This window comes from Colobus angolensis, unplaced genomic scaffold, assembly GCF_000951035.1.
Source record: "Colobus angolensis palliatus isolate OR3802 unplaced genomic scaffold, Cang.pa_1.0 Scaffold198, whole genome shotgun sequence".
NCBI lineage: Eukaryota > Metazoa > Chordata > Mammalia > Primates > Cercopithecidae > Colobus > Colobus angolensis.
Genome location: NW_012115132.1, coordinates 2,823,059 through 2,846,566, shown reverse-complemented (window position 1 = coordinate 2,846,566; position 23,508 = coordinate 2,823,059). Strand labels below are relative to the sequence as shown.

General features: G+C 37.4%; 1 protein-coding gene across 1 annotated transcript in view; it reads left to right on the top strand.

The window, feature by feature from the left end:
* COLEC10 (collectin sub-family member 10 (C-type lectin)) overlaps positions 1-20,238 on the top strand; it is a 38,262-nt gene extending 18,024 nt beyond the window's left edge. Inside the window, exons 2-6 of the mRNA XM_011941077.1 lie at positions 3,812-3,883; positions 5,280-5,351; positions 16,246-16,299; positions 17,693-17,788; positions 19,700-20,238. Coding sequence (XP_011796467.1) covers positions 3,812-3,883; positions 5,280-5,351; positions 16,246-16,299; positions 17,693-17,788; positions 19,700-20,091 — 686 coding nt within the window. The 3' untranslated portion in view covers positions 20,092-20,238. The remainder of the gene's footprint in view (positions 1-3,811; positions 3,884-5,279; positions 5,352-16,245; positions 16,300-17,692; positions 17,789-19,699) is intronic.
* Positions 20,239-23,508: the final 3,270 nt, after the last annotated feature.

The window sequence follows — 23,508 nt, the reverse complement described above, 5'->3', positions numbered from 1 at the left end:
GACGTCAAGCAATTCACCCGCCTCAGCCTCCCAAAGTGCTGAGATTACAGGCGTGAGCCACTGTGCCCAGCCTATCCCATTCAATTCTAAGACTGATCAGGAGAAAGGTTGCTAACAACTCCCCAGTCTATAAGATTGTTTTGACAATGGGAAAAGGACTTTAATTAATTATTTTTAGCATCTCCAAAACAATTCACAACTTTTCAATAAGTATTTCCTTTGAGTAAAGGGTACTGGTCTGGGTTCCAACTAGAATTCAATTTTAAAAGATTTTTTGCTAATTGCGGGGGGAAAGTCCTATCTAAGAAAATGTGGTCAAATGTGTACTCTGTTGGAATTCTGCTGGTGGCTTGGAGAGGGGGTGAGCAAAGCAAATCATTTTTGTAAAATTGAAATTAATTCATTTCAGTTTATAGCTTTTCACTTAATTTTCAAATACAAGTGGCTATTTCTAAATGAAGTAAAATAGTCCAAATTGTCCTACTCATCTAATAAATATAAAAACAAACAACTGTGAGCCAGGTGGGGGGGCCCTAGCCAAAGCTTGTTTTTACATCTCCCTTCTGTTCTCATTAAAGCAAGTACCAAAGATCAAACAAACCCAGGACCCATGCTGAAGGCTAGAACTCAAGTTGTTTGCTTCATCTCTGCCCGCAGCCTGCTTGGCCACCAGCCTGTGATGCAGTCACATGGGTCAAATAATAAATAATCCTATTTCACCCTCCCAGATCTCCATCAATAGCCACCAGGGAGCAGTAGATGACTAAGTCACTCAACTGGCTGCCTCCAGTTAAGACACTTGCTTGAAAATGAATGGGAAAGCTTATAGAAGGGGAAGAAGGAAGGAGAAAGAATAATGGCACCAATAAGTCACATCTGTGTGGCATTTTGATTCTCAAAGGGCTTCACATACATGCTTGTTTTTGATCTTGCCTTTTCATGAGCAGGACGCGCATCACTAGTCCCATTGTACAGAAGAGCAATCCAAGACCCAGAAATGCTAAGGCAAGAATTTGCTCTAAATCATCCAGCTTGTTCAGAACATGGGCTAGGAGGACAGATGACCCTGGTTTAAATCCTGGCTTTACCACTTATGAGCTATGTGACCTGGATGTTACTTAACCTCTCTGTGACCCCATTTCCTCTTCTGTAAAATGGAGCAAAGGATAGTACACATCTCAAAGCTTGCTGTGGGAATCAAATGATAGATTGTATGTCAAGTGCTGAGAACATTTTTGGCACAAAGTACTTGATAAACAGTATTATTATATTTGTAGAATGTCTTATGGTTCACACAAAGTGTACTCAGTTCAACTACATTTATTAAACACCAGAGCCAGGCACTGTGCTAAATTCTGGAGATGCTAGAATAAATCACTTATGATCCCACCATGCTTTGGGTCACAGGGAGATGTAAGAGATAAGTGGAGATACACCAACACGTTTGGTATAAAGTGTTATTTTTAAGCCACAAAGGTAATTAGAGGGAGAATTTAACCCAGTCTGGGAGTGTTAGAAAGGACTTCCTGAAGGAAAATACTTTTCTAGCTTTACCTTCGCTAAACACCCTCTGGGGAAAAAAAAAAAAAAAGTGTAATTTTTGTCTATTCTATGAATGCATGAAAAAAAGCTCAGAAAAGTTAAAGGACTTCCCGAAGTCCCTCAGTGAATGGCAAAGTGGTGTCTCAGTTATGCTACCCTATCCCTATTCCAAGGAAACACTTCCTGTGAATAAAGTCATTAAGGAATAAGTTGGGTTTTTTTCTTTTCTCCCATTATCTTTCTTGTATAAAAGGAAACAAAAACTATCACTCTTTCTGCCACTCCCCTCATCTCCCTGAAAAATTTGACACAATGCCAAATTCTGTAAAATCTACTATCTGCTAGGAGTCACAGAACCTAGGCCAAAAGATACAACTGTGTACCACGAGGATTCTAGAGGGATAGAAACGTACATGTTGTTGAATCCTATTTGACTACTAAAAAGCTCTATGACAATAGGCAAGCAACTTAACCACATAGTCTCATTTTTTTTTCATTCATAAAATAGAGCCATAAGAGTTTCCATCTCCTAGAATTGCTATGATGACTATATGTCAAGTCCTTAGCTTGTGCTTGACTGACTTTATAATTGCTCAATAGATATTCACTGTTAACTTTAGCTAGAAAAATGTCATCTACAGGAGGATCACTTGAGTTCAGAAGGTTGAGGCTGCAATGAGCTGTGTTCACACCACTGCACTCCAGCCTGGGTGACAAAGAAAGACACTGTCAGAAAGAAAGAGAGAGAGAGAGAAAGAAGGAAGGAATAGTGTGAAGGAAGGATAGTGGGAAGGAAAAAAGGAAGGAAGGGAGGGAGGGAGGGAGGGAAAAGGAAAAGAAAAGAAAAGAAAAAGAAGAAAAATGTCATCTAGTTCACCTAATTCTCCCCTCTGGTCTGACCACAGATATCACCTGTGCATTCTTTTTTGAAAACCATCCTAGGAGGCATTTATAGCTTCCTTTGTGAAGTATTTCAATGTCTGATCAATCTCACAACCTGGAAATCCAACTCTTCCATACATTGTGCTTGCTTTCATTTAAAATCTCAACATTCTGCACTCAGAAAAAATAAAAATAAAAAGAGGGAAAATCTCTGGTGGTGTTTTTTTCCTGGATAAATCAATGAACAACACAAGTTTCTCACACTCAAATTGTCTAATCCCAAGAACTTCATTTTTGTCTTTAGAAGGTTTTGTTTCTCCTCCTTTCCTCTGCTGATGGACAGGGCTTTTTCATGCCCTGAGATTGCTGTGGTGATAATGCAGGTGTCTGGTCATGATATCGTGTATGTTGTGCTCTTTGTTTTCAAAGCACATTCACATGCTCACCTTGTTGATCCTAAAACAACTGAGTGAGGTGTGGAGAGCAGATACTATCCCCACATTTAGGAAAGGAAGCATAAAGGAAACAAAAACAGCAGCCATCATTGCTAAGCACCGATTGTATCCCAGGTGTTCTATCTCTGTTGTCTCATTTGGCCTACCTAAAAGCCCACTCCAGTAGGTGTTATTAGATCTATTTGCTGTAGAGAAAAGTGAATTCTGTACTCAAATTTCTCCAGATAGTTTGTGGTGGAGCTGAGACTTCAGTCAAATCTGTCCTAGTCCAAAGTCAATAAACTCAATCACTGGCCTGTTGAAGATTTGTTCAACCCATCAGTGACTAACATGACATTAAAATCCAAGACCTCTGATTCTCAGTCTGGGCATTGTTCATTAAACCATTCATTCAATCTTTAATTCTTCAAGGTGCTGGAATCTACAGTTGCCTATGATTAAGACTGTTGCCACTCACAGAAAATTGCTTTGTGGCTTCCCCATCCCTAGTCTCCTGTTCTTAGCTTCCTAGGTCATGCCTACAATTTTGGGGTTCCCAAGCATGCAGTCAGAGAGTAATAACTTATGTGTACCTCTGTCTGTGTGTGTGTGTGTGTGTGTGTAAGTTTTAGGTTTATTGTCCATCAAGAATTTGCTAGATTCTACAGCAAGAATAAAGATTTGTCAGGCCAAACATCTCAATTCGGCAACAAGGATATTTCTTCAAACATAGAGTTGGATGTGGAGAAAAGTAAAAAATAAAATATACTGGAAGTTTCTTCCTTTCACCTGAGTGTCAAGTCCATGTAAACATATGTCCATACTCACAGCTGGGTTGTGAGGCAAGCACTGAGCTGAGGGAAGGAGTGTAACCATCTCCACCTTCCCCTGGGAGAATGTGGTCATGTAACTATTCGAGATGCTTCATTATGTCTCATTTTCTGTTTCAAAAGGAGATGATGGTGAAAAAGGAGATCCAGGAGAAGAGGGAAAGCATGGCAAAGTGGGACGCATGGGGCCGAAAGGTAACTAAAATGATGTGAAACTGACATTTCAATATCATAATTGCTCTTCTTTCTCTCCTGGCCCTTGCCCTGGAAATTAGCAGCTTTCATAATGCCCACTGCCCCAACAATGCCTGAAATATATTTCGCACATGAATTAACTCACCATCTGAATGCCCCTCTGAGATTACCTGTCAACAAGACTCTGAGTTTCTCGAGTTGCATTCTTAGGGCTGGCTGGTGTGGGACACTGGGAGCCCCAGGGAAAAGCAGTCTCTGAGAATATTAAGAAACGATGTGTTATAGAGCTGTGTTCATACCTGTGTCTCCCTTCTAAAGCCACTGCTAAGCAGCATTGTTTTTTTAAGCTGGCATAGAGTTTAAGGAGGAAGATAAAAAGAAACAAAAAGAGCTACCTGATTCATTGATCTATTCATCTTTCCCCAAGATCTCTTTATTTCTTTAATTCCCCCCCCCGCCCTTTTCATAATACAAAAGAATAACACAGTGGGGAAATGGTGGGGGATGGGAGAAGTGGGATTAAACATGAAGAGAGTAACACAGAGGTGATTAGGAAGTGTCTTCACTCACAAAGCTGGGAATTGGCCTTACCAAAATACAGCTTCTGGGTTGTGATGTGTTTGTGTGCACCTTCTGAACACTTAAAATATTTCTCGTCAACTGCGGGAAGAGGGCTGCCCTAGACCATTTATTTTTAAATCTTGAATAATTTAAAAGGAAGAGAGACTCACAGACCTGTGAGACCTCAATTTGGGAAATGCTGACTTAAACCTGTGTATAAATATGAATGTCAATTACAAAATTGTTCTTAGAAAATAAAGATTTTTAATTGGCAATTTTTTTAGATCTTTATAAAAAGAAATAATATTGGAAGAGCTCAGTGATTCCTGACCGTAGTTTTTTGAAAGAAAATTCAGCAGGACCATGTCTGATGTTTCTTTGATCATTAGGTTTTATGACTGCACGTTCCCCGCCCTGTTTTTAAGTGGCACGATTGTCAAATCTTGTTTTAAAAGAGAAAAGAAATAGAATTCCAAAAGGAAGACAGAATGTAACTAAAGAAGAAAAAAACCAGAATTGAGTCAAGAATACTTTCACCCGGCCCTTCTCTAACCTTTCTTCTAAACATCCTCTGCCATAGTCCTTCCAGAAATACTACATCAGCAAGTATTTTAATATCATCATGTCCGTAGTATATATTCATAGCACTCACATGTTAATTTTAACACATATACTGTAAGTCTGTTAAACTAGACAATAGAGCACGGGATATATACTAGCTATCACTGGCAGAAGAATACACTTTTTGGTATTTCTTTCAAGTGAATATCACATTAGCCACGTTTCAAGGGAAGATAAAACCTTATGATAAAAAGATAACATGTTTGCTTTTCAGGAATTAAAGGAGAACTGGGTGATATAGGAGATCAGGGCAATATTGGCAAGACTGGGCCCATTGGCAAGAAGGGTAAGTTGCATCTTACTATTCTCCAGTAGCAATTCAAAGCAAATTGAGGCTGGGTGCAATGGCTCACACCTGTAATCCCAACACTGGGAGACCAAGGTAGGAGGATACCTTGAAGCCAGGAATTCAAAATCAGTCTGGACAACAGAGCAAGACCCAGTCTCTACAAAAAAAAAAAAAAAAAAAATTAATTAGCTGGACATGGTGGCACACAACCATAGTCCCAACTACATAGGAGGCTGAGGTAGGAGGATCGTTTGAGCCCAGAAGTTTGAGTCTGCAGTGAACCATGATCACACCACTGCACTCCAGCCTGGGTGACAGAGTAAGACCCTGTCTCTAAAATAAATAAATAAATAATAAATAAGTAAAGCAAATTGAGGATACCCTAAATTGTTTTAAGGTATTTTGTATCATGAAAATGTCTCCTTTTTCTTCTTTTAAATTAATAATTCTGTCTTCATAGTTTGTCTCTTCCTTCCATATATAAGCAATATATCTCACAGCTCAAAAAAAAATGAAACAAGATTTTGGAAACAGAATCAGGCATCAAGGTCTGATAGACTTTGTGTTGAACAATCTCCTGGGATCTACTTGTTGGCTACAAATCCTTGCTATGATCAAAATGATACACGATTATTAATAAAATACAAAGTAGGCAGAGGGCAGTAAAATTTTATTTTTTAATCTGAGTGGATTAACCAAAAATTCTGTGCCTATGATCTATTAACAGGATAGAAACTTGGAGCACATATGTGGATAACCATTTGTTTTCAGTCATGTCCTGATTTTTTTTTTTTTTTTTTTGAGATGGAGTCTCACTCTGTCACCCAGGCCGGAGTGCAGCAGTGGGATCTCGACTCATTGCAACCTCTCCCTCCTAGGTTCAAGCAATTCTCCTGCCTCAGCCTCCCAAGTAGCTGGGACTACAGGTGCCCACCACCATGCCCAGCTGTTTCTTTATATTTTTAGTAGAGACAGGGGTTTCACTGTGCTAGCCAAGATGGTCTCTATCTCCTGACCTCAAGTGATCTGCCCGCCTCAGCCTCCCAAAATGCTGGGATTACAGGCATGAACCATCGCACCTGGCCCTGATCTTATACATCATTAAAGCCTGATTATTAGAAAACAGAGACAGTCACCTCTGTATTGTCTAAGCATTCCTTCCCTATACTCCTCTCACAAAGCCCCACAATGGTAGCAGGTTCTAGTTGCTCCTGATATTCAGTAATTTAAGTAAGCATTGTTTTACTTAGTTTAGAGATATAAAACTGAATGAACATATAATTTTATTCCAAGAGATTCATAGACTATTCAGGAAGATAGAACTTTCTTAAAAAGAATTAAAGGCCCGGCGCAGTGGCTCACGCCTGTAATCCCAACGCTTTAGGAGGCTGAGACGGGTGGATCACCTGAGATCAGGAGTTCGAGACCAGCATGGCCAAGATGGCAAAACCCCATCTCTACTAAAAATACAAAAATTAACTCGGTGTGGTGGTACATGGCTGTAATCCCAGCTACTCAGGAGGCTAAGGTACAAGAATCGCTTGAACCTGGGAGGCAGAGTTTGCATTCAGCCAAGATCATGTCACTGAACTCCAGCTTGGGATATAGAGTGAGACTCCATCTCAAAGAAAAAAAAAATAAGTATAATATTGAATACCATGACTACTCCAGGACTCATATTGGAGAGTAAGGCAAGATTGATATGCAAAAGAACAGACATAGGTCTTGAAGAATGGTAACATTATGGAAATAGGCAAAAGGCACTAGAGAGAGATGCAACAGATGCTTGTACAAAAAAAGATTAGGGGATGCTCAGTCCCATGGGTAATATAATTTCTGTAGCCTTGATGTACCCTCCATCTTTTTGTAAATGCTTGAGCAGCTGCATAACTAAGCATGTGGCTTACTTGTCCAGTAGTATGTCCTTGCAGGCAGGTTGACAGACCGTAGTCTGAGCTTAGGCTGTGGCCTCTCTCTTCTCATCCTGTGGCTCAGTGCTCCCTCTTTCTCCACTCTCCAACTCACTCATTTGAGATATTCCCTTCAGCCTGCATTCAGAGACGGGGATGAAAGGCAGTGCCACTGAAGAGAAATTGCTATGGGTGTTTCTGATCTGGTGGGTTATATTGTGTATTTCCCTGTGGTTGAAATCCTTATAGCTGGGGAAGAGCCATGTGAGCTTCCCATGGTTCAGAAGTCCTGCCACAGTGTGTGTCTGTGATGGTTTTACCATGAAGAGTCCTCATGTGTTTCAGTCCTTCCCAAGACGCAGATAAAAGCCACAGCAATGGGTTCACATGCTCATATATCTCGATAAAATTTGTGAAGTAAGACAGATTCACCTCAAATGATTAAAATAGTGCACCCTAACATTTTTTAAAGTTACCACTCCCCTAGCAAGGCTTTTAAGACATATTTCTTTTCTAATTGCCCTTCCGCATGAATTTTTAATACTACCCATGGATGATATATTTATTTAGGTATTCTGTGTAAGTTTGTGCTTCGTATATTTTTAAAAGTGTACAATTCCATCTCCTAAAAACTAACTTGTGCATCCTTAAGTGATATTGCCCCATTGAAAAAGCACAGGTTAAGACTGCTGTCTCCTTCTGCTCCAGCTTCTCTCATCATCCTTCTTGTACCAGGCAGTTTCGGAGTGGATATGAGAATCTTGGGAGCTAGCTAAGAGGAGCTTGAGGGAGAAACGTTTAGTTTGGAGTTAATGAGATATCTTTACATAGTTTGATGTGACTTCCATTTATACTTATTGGTAGCAATTCCAGTGTAGAAATAGATTCCAAGAATACTCCTACCACTTACTATGCAGCTCTATCCAAAGCCAGGATGCAAAGTGCTGAGCCAGAGTTCAGATCATCATATCAATGTGTCCTGGGGCATGCAGCCCATGAAATGTGCAGGTTGTGGAAAAGAAGCAATGGTTGAAATATACAGGGCCAGAGCTAGTCTGCGGAAAAAAAGTTTCCAAATCTAACAGCTTATATATGAAAACTACTTTATAGAGTATATTCTCAAGATTGATAATATTATTAATTGACATATATTACCAATAACAAGTTGTAATGCTGAAAGAAAAATCTGACACTACTACTAATAAAGACAAAATTCAGGCTTCTGCTATAGGCCATAAGGGATTTTCCTGCCTACATTAATCCTTCTGCAAAGTGTGACTAGCTGCGTCCAAAAAAAAAATTAAAATACGTATTTGAAGGTATGACAATGCAACCAAAATGAATAGAACTTTAGAGGCCATGATCTGGAGGAGAAGGGAATCATACTAAGGCAAGTGATGCATTCTGTACTACCTCCCTTCCAAGTCATTCACCAGTTCGTAAGTGGGGCAGCCCTAAGTGGCTAACAGGCTTGAGCAGAAAGTTACTGAAACTGGATTCATATTCAAGGCCTGTCAAAAAGGAGTGGCCCAGGAAATGCCCCCATATTCCCAGTTAGAACTCCAGAAATACTATTTCAGAAAACACTTAATTAAACCTATACCTATTCATGTTTTTAAAAACTATTAGCAAATTAGAAATAGAAGGAAACGTAATTTGTAAAGGAATACCAACAACAACAAAAATCTACTTAAAAATGATACTCCATAATAAAATACTGAACACTTATCTCCTGAGACTGGGAATTAAATTAGCATAGCCCTCTATCAGCAATTCTAATCAACATTATGCGTGAGGTTCTAACCACAGCAAAAAATGAAAGAAAAATAAAAATCATAATAATTGAAAATAAAGGAATTTGAGCATTATTATTTGTGGAGAACATGATTGTATACTTAGAAAGTACAAAAGAATCTATAGATAATCTATTTGTATTAATATGTTTTTTAGATGGCTTGACATACAAAAATCAATTTTGTTTCTACATAGAAACAATTTAAAAAGAGACCATTTATAATAGTGTCAAAATAAGTAAATATGTAAAAATGAATCCAACAAAAGTTACAAGCCCTCCACAATAAACTCCACATAATGACAATGAAAGAAATTAAAGAATATCTAAGATAATGAAGGTAAAACTATGTTAATGGGTTCAGAGACTCAATATTGTTGATCTGCCAGTTCTCTCCCAAATTGATCCATTGACTCAATGCTATCTCAATCAAAATCCCAGAAGTGGGCCAGGCATGGTGGCTCATGCTTTTAATCCTATCACTTTTGGGGGCCAAGGCAGATGGATCACCTGAGATCAGGAGTTTGAGACCAGCCTGGCCAACATGGTGAAACCCCGTCTCTACTAAAAATACAAAAATTAGCCTGGTGTGGTGGTGCATGCCTGTAATCTCAGCTACTTGGAAGGCTGAGGTGGGAGAATCACTTGAACCTGGGAGGCAGAGGTTGCAGTGAGCCAAGATCCCAGCACTGCACTCCAGCCTGGGCAACAGAGTGAGACTCTATCTCAAAAAAAAAAAAAAAGTTCCTACAAGTGTTCTTTTAGAAATTGATAAGCCAATTCAAAATGTATGTGTAAATGAAAATGACCAAGAATACCCAAGACAATCTTGAAAAAATGAAAAATAAAAACAAAAGTAGAAGACTTAAATTACTGAGTTTGAGTTCATACATTGATTAGGAAACTAAACCATTAGAATAGTGTGATTTCATGAAGAGACAGACAAATGAATTAATAGGAAGAGTCCAGAAACAGACTACCAAACTTGATTTATGCAAAGTTGATACTATTTTGTAATGGAAGTCACAAGCTAATCAATATATAGTACTGAGTTATTGGTTATTCATGTATAAAAATAATAATCTCGATCCCATACTTAACACTGTACCTAAAATCAATGGTTTATAGATCTAAATTTGGTGGTAAACCCAAATCTGAGAGACCTAAATTTGAAAGGTAAAGCAATAACGCCTCTGGAAGTTAATATAGAGGTCTATATTTTTGATTGTTTGGTAACCAACACATTTTTAAACAGGATATGACAAAGACTAACCATGTAAGAAAAATTAACAAATTGAAGTCTATCAAAATAAAGAACTTCTGGCCAGATGCAGTGGCTCACGCCTGTACTCCCAGCACTTTGGGAGGCTGAGGCAGGCAGGTCACCTGAGATCGGGAATTCGAGACCAGCCTAGCCAGCATGGCGAAACCCCATCTCTACTAAAAATGCAAAAAGTAGCTGGGTATGGTGGCGTATGCCTGTAATTCCAGCTACTTGGGAGCCTGAGGTGGGAGAATCACTTGAGCCTGGGAGGCAGAGATTGCAGTGAGCAAAGATCACACTGCTGCACACTGCTGCCTGGGCAACAGAGTGAGACTCCATCTCAAAAATAAAATAAAATAAAGAGTTTGTATTCATTAAAAGACACTTCTCAGAGAACAAAAAAGGAAACCACAGAGTTGGCTATGTGCTACCTTTGTATTCAATAAAGGGCTTATATGTAAAACATACAAAGAGATTATACAAATCAGTAAGAAAAATAACTGACAACTCAAAAGAATAAAAAAGGTCAAAAGAATAGTCACTTAACAAAAGAACATATTCAGATGATCAATAAATATATTAAAAAGTGTCAACCTCATCAGGGTGATAGAAATTTGACTAAACTATGATAGTACTGCATACTAACCAAAATGGCTAAAATAAAAATGACTGACAATATCTAGTGTTGACAAGGATGCGGAACAACTGAAACTCTCGTACTTGGCTTCACCATACCATGGAAATAAATACACTATTTCAATATGCAAAAAAATGAATGAAGATATGGACACAGTATTGGGGAAAATATTCTATACAGAAAAAACCTATATGCCAAATGGTTCTATTTATAGAAATTTCAACAACATGAAAAATTTATAGCTTGAAAACTTGTAACACAGTTCTAAGTCAGTATGGTGATCTTTAGAAAGGAGGGCTATAATAATCTGCAGATGACACAAAAGCGGCTGCTTGAGGATCTTGGTATTGGTTACACGGGTATTTTATTCTGTACAAAGTCTTCAAGCTGAATCTTTGTGTTGGCAAACTTTTCTTTGTGGTTTTTTTCAGTAAGTGAAGTTTAATAAAATAATTTTTGGTTAACTGTGCTAAGGGAAAGATTATTATCTGACTACATTATCCCTCTATCATCTCTTATAAATGATATTAGAAATTTGTGGACAGATAAAGTAGCAATATGAATGTAGCCAAACATACATAGCTAATAATTATGAATAAAAGCATTTTCAATGCACAATAATTCATTTATTGATTAAAATATTATGATGTTTAGTGAATTTTGTAATGTGTCATTGGTCTACTTTTAAAATTTAGTGATTTGTTTTTATTTCTTATGATAAATATTCATTTTTACAACCACTTTTCCATTTTTAATTTTGTACCTTTTTTCAAAGAAGTCCCTTCAAATTGTATAAGCTTCAGATAAAATGCATCATGGATCTGTCCCTATCTGTATCAACTTCCTTAAACCAGTGGTTAAAGAGACAGAAAGGTATAGCCAGAAAGTGGGATGTTGGACTTCAAAATTTTTGAGATGCAGCTATGCTAAATGTGATTAAGATCTCATCTATGTCTTGTATTGCTCTGTGGAGATAGCAGAAGTGGAGGGAGAGGGTAAGTCACTGCCATGAATAAGTCCAGAATTGAAGAACTTGTTTTTTAATGGTCATTCTAGATTTTGCACTTCCCTAGATTTAGATGTGTAAGTCTTGATGGGATTCCACCTAGAAGAGTTAAAGCTAATGATCTTAAGCACAGTCTTAACCCTTGAATACAATAAGACTACATAACTTGGGAACATAGTAGATGAAGACAAGTAAGGCTCAAGAGTTTTTAGTATGACTAGCTGAGCCCCAAAGTGGATGAACGTCCAGAAATGTTGAAAAAGTAATAGTCTGGAAATGATAGGGTTAACTAACCTTATTTACTTCATGCTAATTCCTCTGGTAAGGCTCGGGGGTATATAGCACCTAATACATACCTTTATCACTGTACTCACTGTCATATCTGATTAGCTTCTCTGTTTCCCCTCATAGACTCTGAACTTCTTGGGAGAACAAATGAATGAAAAGTTCACTGGGTTTGTTTGTTTAAATAAAATAAGCTCTGTCGGGACCCCAGTATTTAACCACTTTATCTTAATGCCTATTATATATTATAGACACTTTCTCGATGTTTGTTGCATTAAGCATGAAAAACTGCCTAATAAAACTTATTACTTTTTACAATTTGTCTCTCTTTACTACTCCGTATTCCTGTAAGTACCACTTTTCCTTAATATCGATTTCCACCATTAGCTACTAAAATTTTCTCTTCCTCTAGAGATATGCCATCAAATTTGTGAGCATGTCCTGGAATTTTTTAAAATGGAGATACAATGATCCACTCGCTTGGATTAATTTCATTTTTAATCTGTACTTCGAAATTGATTGTTCTCATTTTTATGATTGCCTTTCTAAATTTTTTTACTGACTCAGATTAATCTCAACTTTCTAGGCTGACCTTAATGTTGTCACTTGCATGGATAGGGTAGCTTTCTAGATGTCAATATTTCATTTTAGGAATAAGAAATAATAGTGATTTAGTATAGGTAAATTCCATCTCATAGCAAAATAAATGCTTTTATTTAAGGTCAATAATCCATTTACACTGAAAGCATTATGATTTTTTTGTTTGTTTGTTTGTGACCTCTAATTCTTCAACTTTTGGACAGTTATTACAGACATGGTCCCACTCATGGACCAAAATCAGTTTTTGTGGATGACTTTAAATCATAATTTGTTTTGGGGAAGTAGATATTCTAAGCTCAAATCTTCCATAAGCTGGCTAAGTACTTGGCATGCATTCCTTTGCCATAACTCAGATTCAGGAAACAGAAGTTAACATTGGTTGAGCATTCTCTGTAAGTCAAGCCCAGTGCTGATCCCATTATAAGAAAACATTACCTAATTTATTCTCCTTAATAATCTCATAATTTTAGGTGCTAATTATTTCTGCTTTTAAAATAAAGAAAAGGAGGCTTAGAGAAATTAAGTAACCTGTCCATGTGTAGCTGGTAAGTGGCAAAGCCAGGATTCAAACCCTGATTTTGGGGAGCTTTCATGATCTTTCGTTGCACCACACTGCTTTGGTGTTCCCATTTGTCATGAAATGAAAAGAATTCATGTCAAAATACTGAAAAGCAGTCACAGAGTTTACATCTTCTCATAAAAAGAGGTCACATACCAATTCAAGAAACTGTTTTCTATATTATTAAGTTCTAGCTAAAGGCCACTGCTTCAGTGAAGTCTTCTCCACTCTGATCCACACCATCATTTCTTTTTCTGAATTCCTGCCAGAATTTTCATTTACTTCACTCTGTTAGTATATGATAGTGTCTCATCTCTTTGTTCTCTTATGTGTGTTTTGCTTTCCTTAAAAGCCCATCATTTGCCCAAGGTGCTCGATTTATGCTTCTTTTATGTCCATTATAAAGCTTAGCCCAGAACTAGGATCATAGCATAACTGGAATCAACGTTCCATCTATGTTGAATTAAAAGGTATTCACATGCGAAGAAAAGATAATGTTCTTAAAAATCAGAACATTAAACTCATAGTCATACAATCTTTTAAGTGCATAATGTTTTTGATGGTGATGAGGACTGCTGTTCTTTGCAAATTTTGATAACATTTTTCAAACACCTTGCTTTTTTTCATTAAACCACTGGTTAACTCATTTGGAAGCACCATGAAAGGGGAGTCAGAAATGGTTGGGCAGGAATACGAGCACTGCCATTTAATGGCTAGATGTCCTTGAGCAAGTTATTTTGCCTCTCTGATCCTCAATTTCTTCAAGTTGTAGAATAAAGACAATGATAACACTTACTTCATAGGATTTAATGTGATAATATGTATAAAGTATCTAGAATAGTACTTGACGATTGATGGGTACTTAGTAAAATGTATATTCCCTTTCTTCCATTAATATCTCAAAATCTATTCTTATTTTTTCCAACTTACATATAAGAGAAATAAGGAATTTGCAGGATATAACTAAGGTGTGAGCAGATTGATATTACTGAGTAGGATGTTTGACATATGTTCATGCCCAACTATATCCTCTGCTGTACCTTGAACCTGACCTTGTTCCCACTTTCATTCAGTTGCTGAAGCTTTTCATAGCAAAGCTCAAATGCTAAGCTTTCCTTTACCCTTCCACTAGAAGCACTGCCTCTTCTGCCTTCCTCTCAGAGTATGTTATCTCTCTGTTCAATGTCTTTCTCACAATATGTATCATGTTCCACTGGTATAGATTTCACCATTCTCTCGTTTCTTCCAAGTACAAGTTCCAAGCCTTCCTCTTGCATGTGTAAATTGTATTCTGGCCTTCAAGGACCCCCACCTTCTGTTTGGGGAGCACACAAATGACTGGCATCAACTCTAAAGAAAAGTGTCCACATGGCTCAGTTTAGAAAGGCTCAGCAAATCCTTGGGGCCCCAGCAAGCATGCCTTCTTCTGAATGATAAGAGTAACTATGTAAGGAAAAGTACATATCAGACAATGATGAGAAAAGCCAATGAGTGTCCTCAGTGCACACAATATGGGGCACCCTATGGATTTTAGAGTGGCTTTCACTTTTTCTCTGTTTCTGGTGAAAGATGAGGCTTGGCAGAACCTTAATACCAACTTCATTCCCTTTTACATTGTCCCCTTGGGCCATATAACCAATTCTCTGACCACACCACATTCCTGTGAGGGTAAGCCCCATACACCTAGCCTAGGTGACCTTCATCCTGTATTTATCCCTCATGAGTTCTTTCTTATTCTTTTTTTCCAGATCACTATTGAAATATAAACTCTATTTTACTTCTGTCAGGGTCTTCCCTTTTGATTCTCAAGAACCTCAGCCAAACATTTCTTCCTGAAAATCAAAAGCTTTTGCTTTCAATTATTGCGTCTGATGTGGGCCTCAAGAGCTTATTTTGAAGTTGAAAAAAAATTTACGTGTTTTATTCTTTCTCTCTGCTTTAAAAATCCTGCTTCTCTGTGAGTTATTTTGTGGATACCTGCGAGTGAGAAAATGGTTACATATAAAGAAGTACAGAGAGGGAAAGTACCAAGGTTGCTATTTCAGTATAATATATTTGACGTGACTTTGCATTATTAGTATTTGCATATATCACTTCACTTCTAAAAATTGTAAACTCCTTCAAGTCATAGGTTGAAGTCATGTCTCTGTATATCCTTTCAAAGTACCCAGTCTTTTGTTTTTCATAGAGTAAGTAAATAGTAAATATTTGTCTAATTAAATTGAAAAAGCACAATACATGTGTTTTTTTTTCTGTTTTGTTTTGTTTTGGAAATCCAAGGGCAAAGCCACTTGGAATAACTTGGGGTATAATAAGTCCAAAGACACTGCAGTGTGCTAACAAATTGATCGAGATTCACAAAACAATGGTATTTTTAAAATTGAAAACATGCTGAGAATTGTATTAGCCTTGTTCAGAGGGCCACGTTATTAAAAAAGTATTAGTAGGATAGGTTACACAAATTTGAATGCTTCTCACAAACCCTGCTGGAATTCTATATTCAATCTAAATAAATTATGGCTCATTTAATTAGTTGTGCCTGTGTAGCCAATTGAAAATCACATTATTTATAAAAACCAAGAGATATTAGAGATATTAGTTGTAGATATTGCAAATAAAATTTAAAACTGCTTTGACTCTAGATGTGAATTCACTCCTTTCTCCCTCCTTAACTCCCTCCCTCCCTCCTTCCTTCCGTCCTTCTGTCCTCCTTCCATTTCTTTCTTCCTTCCTTGTTTCCTTCCTTCCTTCCCTGTTTCCTTCCTTCCTTCCTTCCTTATTTCCTTTCTTCTTTTATTTTAATTTTATTTTATTTTGATTGCTATCGTTTTTATTCAGGTGACAAAGGGGAAAAAGGTTTGCTTGGAATACCTGGAGAAAAAGGCAAAGCAGGTATGATATGTTCAACGTTCTCTTTGATTTCTAGCATCATTCCAAATTTATTCATCTCAAAAATAAATATATTTTAAATGAAAAGCAAGAGTTCTTTTAGTATGCTTAACCTTATTTTCCTCAGGCTAGAAGAAAGGGAAGAAGGGGACTTTCCTGTCTCCCTGCTGGGGACTTTCCAAGCCCTGGGGATGGGGATGATGGCATGTTTCATCCCTGCCATGCTTACTATGAGAAGAAAGCCCAGCCCATCAGGAAGCAGCCTAATTTTTCTGGGCCAAGAGGAAAAGTTGGCACTAGGCCCTGCCTCAGCATGCCACGCCTTGCCTTTCACTAGCATCTCAACCAAATACTGGCCATCAGAGTGCAGCAGCAGCCTGACCTGATGCAGACAGGCCCCTGGTTACAGTACATGCTTTCCATGGCCAGGGAGATTATCTAGGGTTATTCTCCTGCAGCTTTATTTCCAGTGCTTTACACAGGGAGAGAAAGACTGTTATTTGGTAATTTCAATTGTTTTCTATTCACAGGGGTATGGTGAAGGCAATTCTAAGAACTGTTTGACGTTCTTCATATTTCATATGAATATGGATAAATAAGGCTATATTTTTTCCTTTGGCTAATAAAATTATTTTTAATTTTCAAGCTACCAAAGGAGAAAAAAATTGAAATGTTTATGTACAACAGCCATTAAATAGAAAAAGGGAATCATTTGAATTTTACATCGGTTTCCTTGTAATTCCCTCTCTGTCATAGCAATATTTGCTGGTTGTTGAAAAGGTAGGTGAGCAAAGAAAAATGAAAGACACATTAAAATCATAGTTAATCCACAAACTGGGCAGCTGGCTTTTACAAACTTAAGTCAAATCTATTTATACGATTTAAACTTTGTCCTTGAAACATGCAAGCTGTATTTTAAATGGATAATTAGAATTAACATTTAATTTAATCGTGAAAAGTTTCTTCTGTCTTGGAAAAACTGTCATGTAGTGAATAATGCAATAACACAAGAGAACACTGGCAGGAAATATGTTTCAAGAAAGCTATAAAAATTTTATTCTGAGATTGGGCAGACACATTCTGTGTTCAACAAAGAAAATGCCAAATGGTCCAAAATGTGTATGCAGTGGTTTGTTGTATGTATTCTTCTTTTTAATAATCTAGTTTAGAATTGTCTTATAGTTCATTCAAAACATTTACAAAGATATTTTCAGAAATTCTATCAATAATGTAAATTGGAAACCTTATTTTAAATAAAAGGTTTAAAGTATAGCCATTCACAGATATGTAGAACCAGACTAGAAAACGATAGTGAATAATGGAAAGAGAGCAAATGTTCCTTTCCACTGGTCTGCATGTACTTCAACATGAATTCACAGTTTTTGTCATTTAAAAGGTACCGTCTGTGATTGTGGAAGATACCGGAAATTTGTTGGACAACTGGATATTAGTATTGCTCGGCTCAAGACATCTATGAAATTTGTCAAGAATGGTGAACATATTCTCTTTTGTGTTATGTATCTATTGATAAATCTCTATCAATACTACAATTCCAATACTCTTAGGTGGAAATATCTTGGGTTGGACAAAGGGCTATTGAGATAGTGTCACCAGCTTAAGGGTCTTCCAAACTGCTAATTATCCACTAAGACTCCCCCAGGATACCTCAAGTCCACTACATATATGTATATGTATGTGCATTGCTTATGGGAAGAGAAAGACTTTCTTAGGTGAGGGGAATGGAGAAAAGAGCAGAGTGTGGCAACTATGCTGTAAGAATAAAAAGAGACAGTAGGAGTCAGACAGAACTAGCATCTCAGAAAACAGAGGTAATGATAACAATAGCTGCTTTCTTGAGTGCATGGAATAGTGCACAACTACTAGCATTATCTCACTGAGTTCTCATAGTTGTTTATGTAGTATGTAGATACTATGATCAAACTAAAGCTTAGAGGAAGTACCTTGCCCATGATACAGACCTAATGAGCAGTAGAGTAGGAATGTATTACAAGCTTCTCTGACTCCTCTATCCATAATACAAACATTATGTGTTTATCTGTTTTACAACTTCCAATACTGGTCATTTTTGTTATCCCTTGTCCATTTTTTTTAATAGTAGTTATCAGAAAAGCCCTTGAAGTGGAAAGGGCTTATGTATTTTCTTCTGAAATGGTATTAATAAGGTAACTATTATGATTACAGTTAAAATTGGTTTCTTTTTCATATACTTTCCTTTATTGTAACTCAGCCATATTTGTTGTACATTGTTGGAATCACATAGATGCTGTCTCATGTTCTTCCTCATCTTGTAACACTAGAGGCAAAGGAAATACTTGATATTAACTAACCACACTAATTATAACTCTAGTTATAATCTATACTGAAGATTCTGTCTCTGATATGACTTAAACTGTCATGAATAAGACAGACCATACAGGGAGAACATAGAGTAATAGTTCTGAACATTTTAGTGGTCATAGATTTCTTTGTGAATTAAAGTTATGGATCCTAAAATGCATATGTAGAGGCCCCTGACACCCAAAACATACATGCCATATTATGAGTGAAGGGTGATTCTCAGTCTCCAGTTCTGTCCTGAAGCTAACTCAGTAGCTCAGTCTTCTTCTTGTACCTGGGATGAAATATGGACAAACCCGATTCATGTACATGTTCACAGCGCAGGAATTTGGTCCAATGTGGACAAACATCTGTGTTATTCCTACATCATTTCAATAAGCATTTACCATTCCCATAAGTATTCCAGGCACTGAAGCTAAAGAGTGTCAAAGACATGGTCATTGTCCTTAAGACATTCACAGGTAAGTAGGAGAGAAATGCAGACAAACGATGAGACTAAAATGTGTTGAGTGCTAGAAGGAGGAAGTGAAAGGGGCAATGGAAACACGGGGAAGAGTGACTGCCATGTCTACACAAGTGCATTGGAAAGCCTTCTTATAGGGGGATACATTTCCACTGAGATCTAAAGGATAAGTAGAAGTTTGCCAGGTAGAAAAGACTTTCTAGGCATAAAAGGCATGGAAGTGCAAGAGAGAAGGGTCTGCTTGTGTGGTCACAAGTAGAGCTAAAGCATCAACAATGTTGGGAAATATAGTATGAGATGGGCTGGCTGAAAGTTCACGTAACATGTCTTTGTCAACTTTGTGCTGGCCAGGTGTGTGAGAAGTTGAGAAGAAAAGGAAGGGAGAACAAACGGTAGATATTTGTCCTCTATTTGATAACTAGAGGTGGGGGTGATTAAATCTGTGACTACCTCATAATAGGGCTTTCAAAAATAATTCTTGAATATTGAATAAATAAATGTAAATCTGGCAATATCATATAATTCTATTGCCTTTTATCTGTTTGAGATACATAATGATACTCCTTTTTTCTCTCCCTGCAGTGATAGCAGGGATTAGGGAAACTGAAGAGAAATTCTACTACATCGTGCAGGAAGAGAAGAACTACAGGGAATCCCTAACCCACTGCAGGATTCGGGGTGGAATGCTAGCCATGCCCAAGGATGAAGCTGCCAACACACTCATAGCTGACTATGTTGCCAAGAGTGGCTTCTTTCGGGTGTTCATTGGTGTGAATGACCTTGAAAGGGAGGGACAGTATGTGTTCACAGACAACACTCCACTGCAGAACTATAGCAACTGGAATGAGGGGGAACCCAGCGACCCCTATGGTCATGAGGACTGTGTGGAGATGCTGAGCTCTGGCAGATGGAATGACACAGAGTGCCATCTTACCATGTACTTTGTCTGTGAGTTCATCAAGAAGAAAAAGTAACTTCTCTCATCCTATGTATTTGCTATTTTCCTGTGACCATCATTACAGTTATTATTATCCATCCTTTTTTTTCCTAATTATACTACATTTGATCTGAGTCAACACAGCTAGGAAATGCTAAACTAAGGTATGGAGCCTCCATCATCATGCTCTTTTGTGATGATTTTCATATTTTCATACATGGTATGTTATTGACCTAGTAGCTCACCAGGTTACATGGGTCTTGAGAGAGAATTTTAATTACTAATTGTGCACAAGATGGATGGTTGTCTATAGGTCAAATGAGTTGTTCTCTTGGTATTTGCTCTACCATTTCTCCCTAGAGCACTCTGTGTCTATCCCAGTGGATAACTGCCCAGTTTATTGGTGATGATTAGGAAGGTTATTGATGATTAGGCTAACCTGCCCTGGCCCAAAGCCAGACATGTAGAAGGGCTTTCTGTGAGCAATAATAAGATCTTTGAATCCAAGATGCCCAGATCTTTTACCAGTCACACCCTATGGCCATGGCTATACTTGGAATTTCTCCTTGTTGGCACAGACATAGAAATACTTTTACCCCAAACCTTTATATGGGGGACTTCTAGCTTTGTGTCTTGTTTCAGACTATGTGGAATGATGAATACTTTTTTCGTTCTTCTGATCTACCAATTTCACTAACATATAACAAGTAGGTGCTTTGGACCCCTTTCTGTAGGCCCACACCTTAATCTCAGGCCCCTATATAGTCACACTCTGATGTAAGAAAAATGGAACTCTTGAAATCAAAAGGAAAAAAATGGGAAATTGTTCACAAACAATATTAGTTATAGTTCTCTTGCTAAGTTACCCACTGCTATTAACTTAACTTCATTTTTGTTTATCTTAGGTTTTCCTGCCTCAATTTTATTCACCTTAGGCATGGGAGGGAAGGAGTTTGTGAAGCCTTAAGAAAATTCTGGAAGCTTCAAAGTGCTACCAACATCATTTCCAGGCACCCTCGTCCTTGCCTCTAACATATCACTCATAGTGACATTTCATGGGAGGACTTTTACTCTTCATAAATATATGTGCTAAAAATCCTACTGGAGATGTCCCTTCTAATACTCTGACATCACAGAAACGTGTGAGGTACAGAATTTGGAATATGCCTAGAACTCACATTTACTGAGCTGGTAAAATTCTACCTTGAACTGTAGATCAAACCGCAAAGCAGCTTTCACTAGGAATTTAAAAATAAACAGTTCAAAGATGCTCTAGATCATCACCCTATAAACTGCTACTCCATTTCTGGTTTGTGACATATGATTAGACTGTTTCAAATGCTGGCAAAATGGTTAATGAAATAAGAGAAACAGATCAACAACATATGTTCACCTTAAACCATCTGTTCATGATTTCACCCATGACTAACTGGTTATGAGATAGGATTTAATTAGGTTATTTCTGTGGGTTCAACAAGGACCATAAACTCAGATCCTACAGGGGCCAGACAGATGACATATATAAATGAAGTGGAACAGGTGGGGACCGTAGTGCACTGAGCACAGCTTGCTCTTCCAAAGGAGCCAGCTGCTCCTCAGTGGCTGCTACTAGTGCTAGGAAGGACCCAATCTTGCTACATTTCAAGAGAAGTCAGAAAGCTGGGAGTTTGTAACATATGTTCATATTTTAAAATGTTGGAAACTAATTAATTTTTAACCCAAATTTTAAGTCATATGGATTACAAATTAATATTAAAGATTAGAGGTCAAAAGTCTTCTAGCTAAAATTGTGATCATTTAATTTCTTCTGGAGGAAGGTTCAGAAGGTTCTAACCAGATAGAGTGTCATTAGAATATGATGACGTCAAAGTCAAGATATCCCATTAATACCTTATTCAATTCAGCTTTATAGGAATTTGTTATATGTTTGACATTTATCAGGTTACTAGTTAAACTTTTTTGAGATGATAGCACATGATATTTAAAGGCAGAAAGTTTAATACAAATTACAAAGTAGGACATCATATCAAAGCCAGTTTCCTTGGATAGAAAGCCATCCCAGATTATGAGGAATGAAAATCTAGAAACACCTGTAGGAAAAAAACTCATATGTAAGAAGAGAGGAAGGAGAGACATGCAGCAAATGTTGCCTATGGGCAGCTTCATGTTAAGGATCCATGTTCTGATTTGTTCTAACTCCCAAAGTATGAGTATTTATTGTGTGTACTGTAAGTACTATTATTATTTACTGTGAATGTTATAATAATAGTTCTTTCAATGACTCATCTTTTCTGTGATGCTTCTAAGAGAAGATACCAGAACTTCAACAAATAAGGTATATCCTGCAACCTTGCCTGAAAGAAATTTTGAAGACACCACAAACTTAATTAAAATTATTATGAAAACTCAAATCTGTGAAGCACTTTGTGCTTTAAAAAAATGCCTTCACATATCATTTTTCATTTGATTCTGATAAACTCTGTGAAGGACGAAAAAAAGTCATTTTTACTGCCACTTCCCAATGATAACACTGAGGTCCAAGGAAGCTAAGCAATTTACCAAAATCAGCTCACATATAAAAGAAATTAATGCCATTAGCCTGCTGATTGAAACTGCCAATGCAGTGTCTTCTCCAGTTTCTGTGCATTGCTTATGTACTGAATGGAAATTCATCCACAATGGTCTTGTTATAGCAGGGCTCAAACAACTTACCTGTACTACATTCCAAAGTTAATGATGAGGATTAATTAACAGAGATGCTGGATACAGCAATTTGCCTTACACATTTAGTGTTCACTGTTTTGTTTTTCAATTCACAAATGTCCACATAGGCATTACTATTGAGGAGGTGACTTACAGCAGCCACAGTACAATTCTGCAGATAACTACAGATATATGGCAACCAAAACAGATATATAAAAATCAATTTTGTTAATCTTTTCAAAATACCAACTCCTGGATTCCTGGACTTTTTGATGGGTTTTTCATGTCTCTATCTCCTTCAATTCTGCTCTGATGTTAGTTATTTCTTGTCTTCTGCTAGCTTTTGAATTTGCTTGCTCTTGCTTCTCTAGTTCTTTTAATTGTGATGTTAGGGTGTCGATTTTAGATCTTTCCTGCTTTCCCCTGTTGGCATTTAGTTCTATAAATTTCCCTCTAAACACTGCTTTAGCTATGTCCCAGAGATTCTGGTACATTGTGTCTTTGTTCTCGTTGGTTTCAAAGAAATTATTTATTTCTGCCTTAATTTTGTTATTCACCCAGTAGTCAGTCATTCAGGAGCAGGTTGTTCAGTTTCCATGTAGTTGTGTGGTTTTGAGTGACTTTCTTAATCCTGAGTTCTAACTTGATTGCACTGTGGTCTGAGAGACTGTTATGATTTCCATTATTTTGCATTTGCTGAGGAGTGTTTTACTTCCAATTATGTGGTCAATTTTAGAGTAAGTGCAATGTG